We start from the raw sequence: 7925 nt of genomic DNA on the forward strand, positions 1-7925 counted from the left end.
TAGTGTAAGTGTGGTAGGTGGACAGGCCTGTGTTGCTGTAACATTTATTTCATATCTCTTTTTAAAATTGTAGGTCTTCATGGAAGGATTACTCTGCAGAGAAAACTCCATTTCCAGGTTTGCAAATACCTTCTTACCTGGAACAGAGTAGAGCAGGAGCCTGAGGATTTGGATGGTGTCACCACCCTGAAGCTTCTCTCTTGTGTGATGTTGCTCAGGTTCCATTCCTTAGAAAAGGCTTCCTTTATGAGGCTCACATAAGCAGGGCCGAGGCCACGGTGGGGTTTGGCAAGGGGGCATTTATGCCAAGAGCCAGGGAGCATGATGGTGAAGTCTGAGAGCACAGGGTAGTGGTAGAAAATCTTGTAGGGTGCTCTCTTCTGACTTGCTTTTTGAATATGGCAGTAATGGCCACATATCATCTTGGATTTTCTGCCCAAAACTAAGATTTAGCTAGCGATGTGGAGCAAATGTTTTGTGCTCGACTACTAACCAAAGGTTAGCAGTTGAAATCCGACAATGGGGCCTTGGAAGAAAGGCCTGGCAATCTAGTTCTGTAAGATTAAAAGGAGTTCACCACTGAGTTGATTCTGACTTATGGTGACTCACGTGTGTCTGAGTAGAACTGTGATCAATATGGTTTTTAAAGACTGATTTTTCAGAAGTAGATCCCCAGGAGTTTTTATTATTATTATTATTGTTTTTGAGACCACTGTTGGTAGACTAGGATTTGAGGGAGTTAACCATTAAATAAAATTTTAATTAATTTTTTTTTTTCATGCTTTAGGGTAAATCTTATCCTTGATATTCCATTTAGCCTACAAGTGGAAGTCTCCTACTGAGTTTTAAAATTTTGGTAATTCTATTTCTAATTTCTGGAAATTCAGTTGGTTCTTTTTCAGATCTGAAATGTCTCCTTTTTACGTTTCTGTACCTTGCATACAATGTCAAGTTTGTCATTTATTTCTTTAAATAAACTCATATAATGCCCAAATCTGAAGTATGAACAGAATTCCTTCGGTTATTTTCGTTGCATCACATTTGTATTCATATCACGGTATTGTTGTTGTTACTGTTGTTATGTGCCCTCAAATCAGTATAGTGACCTTATGCACAAGAGAACAAAACACTCCGTGACCCTGAGCCATCCTCACAACCTTCGCTAGGTTTGAGCCCTACGCTGCAGCCACTGTTTCAATCCATTTCTTTCAGGCTCTTTCTCTTTTTCACTGACCCTCTACTCTAAGAAGCATAATGTCCTTCTCCAGGGACTGGCCCCTCCTGATAACATATCCAAAGTGAGAGAGATGGAGTTTCAACTTGAAGATTGAGCTGCTCCAGGCATACCGAGGCTGTGCATACCTGGAATGAAACTCCTTGAAGAATTGGTATTGAATCATAATTTTACACGGAAATCATGTTTGTTTTTTCCTGTCCATTTCCACAATGAATCTAGAGCCCTCTTCTTAGATCTTAGCCGTTGTGGACATGATAGGTTCCACTTTCTCTTTGGTTCACGCTTCCTTTCTGATCTGAGCCCTGGTAAGGCCTAGCTCAATATAGGATCCCTGAGGACTTTCCACACAGGTGAATTCTGGGCCTGTCTTCCATTTCTCTGGGCCTTGCATAAGTCTGGAATCAATCTCAAATGCGTGCAGTGTCTTTTAGATATCCTTCAGGTTACAAGTGTCTTTAGAGCTCAGACATTTTCTACTATAAATTTTTATGAAACATTGAGGCAAAAATTTCCCCTATTCTTCCCTTTCCTTTAATATTTTTTTCCAGCATTTTTTATCATTTCCCAAAACTGTTGATTTGAGGAAACTAGTCCATCATTTATGGAACCTGAAACCATTTAAGACTGTTTTTAAGTTATACCTAAAGCTATTTATTAGGTCATGGGTTTTTCAAGCAGTTGTGACGGGCTACTAACCTAAAGGTTGCAGTTTGAACACACCCAGTGGTACCCTGGAAGAAAAGCCTGTCAGTCTGCTTCTATAAAGAATACAGGCAAGAAAACCCTTATGGAGCAGCTCTACTGTGTAACACATGGCATTGCCCTAAGTTGGAATCCACTGGACTGCGAGAGGTTTTAAGTTGATATTAGAGCTTCTAAGTACACTTCTGTGTATTTTCTAGTGATAAAATTATACTTTCCGTAATATATTTGGCTCTTGATGTACATTAGTTTCACAAACCGTTTCACAAACCATGGTCCGTGTAATCTGCTTTCAATTCACTGATTGCTTTGCATAGGCCCCTCCACACCCAGGCTGGCTGCTCAGATATTATAAACGGGGCCTCTTCAATGTGAGCTGATCTGCATCAGGCAGGCAGGGGCAGCAAGATGGTGCCACAGACCCTGTTCTTCATGTCCCTGTTGCTCTGGGCCTCTGGTGAGAAATTAAATGTACTTCAATCCCCCCAGAGGAGTATCTTTGTAGAGCTGAGAAATAATTTTAAGGCATAGTGGGAAATGATGGTTATTTCCAAATGGAACCAATTGTGTGCTGATACCTAATATCACTAAATGTTCTGGTATTGGGGGGATATTTTCATGTGCCTATGAAAAAGTGTGTGTATATATGTATGCATGGTAATTGTCCACTCTGATTACAGGTGCCAGTGGGGACATCATAATGACCCAGTCTCCAGCCTCCCTGGCTGCGTCTCAAGGAGGAACGGTCACCATCAACTGCAAGGCCAGCCAGAGTCTTTATTACAGCTCCAACAAGAAAGACTTATTAGCCTGGCACCAGCAGAAACCAGGACAGGCTCCTAAGCTGCTCATCTACTATGCCTCGACCAGGGCATCTGGGGTCCCTGACCGGTTCAGTGGCAGTGGGTCTGGGACAGACTTCACTCTCACCATCAGCAACTTCCAGGCTGAAGACACTGCAGTTTATTACTGTCAGCAAGGTTATAATACTCCACCCACGGTGCTTCAGCCTCAAACAAAAACCTCCTCCTGAGGGCTACAGGCCAGTGAGTCTTCACTGCACCAGCTGCTTCCTTTCTGCTCAGCCCTGAACATGCACGCTTCCTCTCTCTGTCCCAAAGCCTGCATCTCCTGACTAATTCCTTGGAGTATTTGTAGGTTCCAGGAGAAAATTATGGGATGTGACTTCTGCTGGGTCCCATTTTGTGGTAAACTAAAGAAAAAAAATCCTCTAAAAATCTCTTGTAGACTTTGTCAGGAGTTTTCATATCACAGGAACCTGCATGTTTCACATGGATAGATCACATGACTGATTTGGGGTAGTGTCCAGTGTGCTTTACGCGCTGAAAGATCAGTTTTTTCTTCCCTGTGCATTCTTGACTCTCAAATATTCCCATTTTATTTCCTTGTTTTCCTGGACTTTTTCCTTTCTCTTCTGTTATGCCTCATAACTCTGGACCTAACCCAATATTAAACTTGGGCCCTTCATATTTAAAATCTCCCTCACAGAAGGGAGTATTCCTCTCTTACATTTTTCCGCCAAGTCTTCCTGGTCAACATCAATGAAGGTGTTTTCCTGTTCTAAGCTCCCACTTTACTGCCCTTTTCTCCTCTCTCCATGTCTTTCAGTGTCACTCAATCTTTCAAAGGCCAGACTCTAACTCATTAACTCTATCATTCTAGAAAAGTGATAGTTTTCCCATTTCTTTTTTCATTTTTTGTCAATTCCTCTTTACATTAATCCCTTAGGGGCCCAAGTTTAATTTAGTGACTGAAGGGAACCATATTTCTTTCTCGTTTTTACTTGCCATCTTGTGAGTCCCTGACTCATGAAAATTCAATGCACAATATTATCTGATGGTTCTGATCCATAGGGTTTTCACTGGCTGATTTCTCAGAAGTAGGTCACCAGGCCTTTTTTTCTAGTCTGTATTAGTCTGCAAGTGCTACTGAAACCTGCTCAGCATCACAACACGTGTAGAGGAAGTATGGTAAATGAGGCCCGTAGGTCCCTGTTCAGGTTGATGCTGATGACAACCCAAGTAGTGTTTCCAGTCAGTGTAGACAAGACTCTGGCTCTGCAGCTAATAGAGACTTTCTCTCCTGGGAGATAGCAGAGATTCTGGCACCTACTGAGCAGGATCTGCCCTCGTGAACCTAAAATGAAAGGCAAACAAGGATGAGCCAGAGTTACTGTCTAATCGAGTACAGAAGGAAAATCAAGCCAAAATGGTCTCTAACTGGATCAAGTGCACAGGCCTATGTGGCTTGAAGCATCTAGTTCATATCTCACTTCAAAATGTAGACCTATCTGAATAGGAGGGTCCCTCTGGAGAGAAAACTCCATCTCTAGGAGATGAGGCTCTTGGGCCAGATAGAGGAACTGTGCATGTTCAGGAGTGTGTGGGAAGGAAGCCGCTGGTGCAGTGAAGACTCACAGGCCTCTAGCCCTGGGGAAGAGCTTGTGCTCAAGGCTGAAACATTGTGAGAACGTAGGCACAATGTTGCAAACAGCAATAATCTACCACATCCTCACCCTGGAAGCTGCTGATTGTGAGGGTGAAGACTGTCCCAGGCCCACTGCCACTAAAGCAGTCAGGAATCTTGGATGCCTGGTTCATGTGCAAAGGAGATATTCAGCTTAGGAGCCTGTGCTAGTTTCTGCTGATAGCAGGCTAAGATGCTGCCAACACTCTGGCTGGGCTTGTACTAATGGTGATCATTTCTCCTGGAGACACAGTCAAAGACACAGGAGACTGTGTTATCACGATGTCCACACTGGCACTTGCGATCAGAGAAGACAATTACCATGAACACATATATACACACAGCATTTCATACACACATTAAAATATGCCATTTTAAATGTGCATTTTAGTGGAATACACTTCAAACATAATTGACCCATCATTTACTACTATGCCCTAAAATCATTTTTCAGCTCTGTAAAGATACTTCTCTAAAGGGATTGAGGTACTTTTCATTTCTTAACAGAGACCCAGAGCAACAGGGACATGAGGAAAGGAGCTTGTAACACAAGCTTGCTTCCTCCACCTGCCTGATGAAGATCTAAGCCTGCTGCAAGGTCCCCATTTATAGAACCTGAGCATCCAGACTGGGCCTGGAGGGTCTATGGAAAGCCAGCATTGAATGTGAAAGCAAACTGCATGGACAGCGGGTTGTGAAACCAACCAATGTAAATCCAGACCAAAGACTGGAAAAGACAAAGTAGTCAACTTGGGAGCTCTAATATCAACTTAGAAGCTCTAAAACTAGGAGCAGTAGCTTCTCTTAAGAAGACCTTCTATTTAAAATCAGGCAAAAAAAAATTGAAACAGGTTCAGGGCTCGTAAGGGATGGGCTGATTTCCTAATTTCTATGATCCTCGTGAAATAATACAAAATGCTGGACATATAGAAAAGAAAGAAAGAAGAGTATAGAAGTGATTACAATGGAGAACTTTTGGTTCACTTCTTGATAAAAATTTATGCCCGGAAAATGTCTGAGCTCTAAACCCAATTTTATCCTGAAGGACAGTTTAAAATCACTCTGTACACTAAAGTTTTAATTCTAGGGGTATATAAAACCCAGAAAATGGAAGACTGGCCCAGAAATTACCTATGTGGAAGTCCTGAGGGTCCCTACGTTGTGCTTGAACCAAGGGAGTGGGACTGTAATCTCAAAGTCAGTGTGAACTAGAGAAACTGAACCTATTCTTCTCACAGCTGCTAGAAAATTATCAAAAAGCTCTAGGTTCATTGTGGAAATGGGCAGAAAAAAATAAGCAAGATTTCTTTGGGAAGAGGTGTCTGAAAGTCAATCTTCCAAGGAGTTTCACTCCCGGTGTATAAGGCCTAGGTGTGTCTGGAACTCTCCAACCTTGAAATTAGTTTAAGAAATCCCAATCAATAGGAAGCTGCTCTAGAAGAGGGCACACCCATCCTAAATCCTCAGGAATCCTCATCAATAATTTCTGGAATACTGATACCACCAAGACATCAGAGATTCTTGACTTCCAAGAAAACAACCAGGATATGAATAGGAATGTGATGCAACTGAAATAACAGAGAAAAAAAATAGTGTTCTGCTCACACTTTAGATTTGGGAGCTGTGTGGCTTAATTTAGAGAAATAAATGATAAAATTTACATTGTGTACAAGGCACAGAAAAATAAAAGCAGGGTGCAATAGATCTGAAAAACAAATTCCAGAAATTAGATTCAGAATGCACGTCTATCGGTTTGTCTTACTTAGGGGGCTCACATGTTGCTGTGATCCTGGTTGCTGTGCTGCCACTAGACAAATACCAGCAGGTTCAGCCCAGTGGACAGGTTTCAGCTGAGCTTCCAGAGTAAGACAGACTAAGAAGAAAGACCTGGTGGTCTGCTTCTGAAAGAATTAGCTATTGAAAGCCTAATTAAGAGCAGCAAAACTATGTCTTTTATACAGCCAGAAGATGAGCCCCTCAGGTTGGGAGGCACTCAAAACATGACGGGGGAAGAGTTGCCTCCTAAAAGTAGAGTTGACCTTAATGAGGGGCATGGAGTTAGTCTTTTGGGAAATTCATGTGCTGATGGGGCATGACTCAAAATGATGAGAAACAGCTGAACATCCATTAATAATCGTAATGTGGAATGTATGAAGTATGAGTATAGGAAAACGGGAAATTGTTAGAAATAAAATAGAATTCATAAACATCAATATTCTAGGTATTAGTCAGCTGAAATGGTCTGGTATTCGTCATTATGAATCGGAAAACAATATGGTCTACTATCCGAGAATGATAACTTGAAGAAGAATGGCGCTGCATTCATCATCAAAAAGAATATTTCAAGATCTGTCCTGAAGTACAACGCTGTCAGTGATAGAATAACATCTACAGGCCTACAAGTAAGCCCAGATAATATGTCAATTTTTCAAATTTACCCACCAACCACTAAGGCTACAGATGAAGAATTAGAAGATTTGCACCAACTTCTGAAGCCTGAAACGGATCAGAAATGCAATCAGGATGCCCTGAAAATTACTGGTGATTGGAATGCGAAAACTGGAAAAAGAAGAATCAGAGTTTGGAAAATATGTCCTTGGTGGTATAAACGATGCCAGAGATTGCATGATTTAGGGTATATGAAAAGAGACGGTCTAGGTTTTGCGACTACATACAAGTCTTTCAATGAGCTTTAATATAAAGGAGAAGAGAGCAACAGGACAAAATTGGAGGCAGATGTGAAGTCAAGAAACTTTATAAATGATGTCTCCTGATGACAGAAACAATGCTAAAGTGAGGGGAACATGGATAGTTCAACAAAGGGGGTGAGAAATGCTAAGAATGCCCTTGGGGGGAACAGCGGTATAGGAGCAGAGGGACTGGCCTCAAGTAAGAAGGCTGTCTGCTCATCTACAGGAATAGGAAAGAAGGAAGGCAGAACATGGGGATGTAGATGCCCGTGGATCTGAAGGTGCATGAGGGGAGCTAGTAGAAGCTCTTCCTGGAAACAGGAAATGAGGTCATTTTCGGAAAGTTAGGATGAGAAGTAGGCATTACAACTTGAAGAGAAAAGAAAAGAGAAATGGTGGATGAGCCAGGTATATAAAGTACAACTGTGAGGCAGGATTAAAGGCAGTCCTGAGGTAGCGTGCATAAATTTATGGTAAGATGAATCAGAATAATTATGTGTTTTTCTCCAGCCACATTAGGGACATGGAGGCAGGTATGTGGTGGGTGGAGTTTTCCCAAAGTTTAGGTTTTACAAGAGGAATATGATCAAATAAGGTAGGGATCATGGTGTTCTTGGTTCCAGGGAGGGAATTATTATAAAGGAGAATACTGGCATTTGCAATGGGTATGAAGTGCAAATCGACTCAATGTCAGCTAACAACAGCAAGTGGGGATATGGGAATATGAAGGGTGCAGAGACAGCAAACATAGATTTATTGAAAACTTCTTTTCAAAAATGGTAAAATTCTGATTCATACAAACACAAGAA

The 7925-nt window shown here is 41.6% G+C and overlaps 1 gene segment (V, D, J or C); it reads left to right on the forward strand.

Moving 5' to 3' along the window:
- The first annotated feature begins 2312 nt into the window (after positions 1-2312).
- LOC126060227 (immunoglobulin kappa variable 4-1-like) lies at positions 2313-2972 on the forward strand. The segment is given in 2 exon segments: positions 2313-2396; positions 2620-2972. Coding segments are annotated over 2 exon segments (402 nt in total).
- The last annotated feature ends 4953 nt before the right edge of the window (positions 2973-7925 follow it).

Source organism: Elephas maximus, chromosome 17, assembly GCF_024166365.1.
Source record: "Elephas maximus indicus isolate mEleMax1 chromosome 17, mEleMax1 primary haplotype, whole genome shotgun sequence".
In the NCBI taxonomy this organism is placed as follows: Eukaryota; Metazoa; Chordata; class Mammalia; order Proboscidea; family Elephantidae; genus Elephas; species Elephas maximus.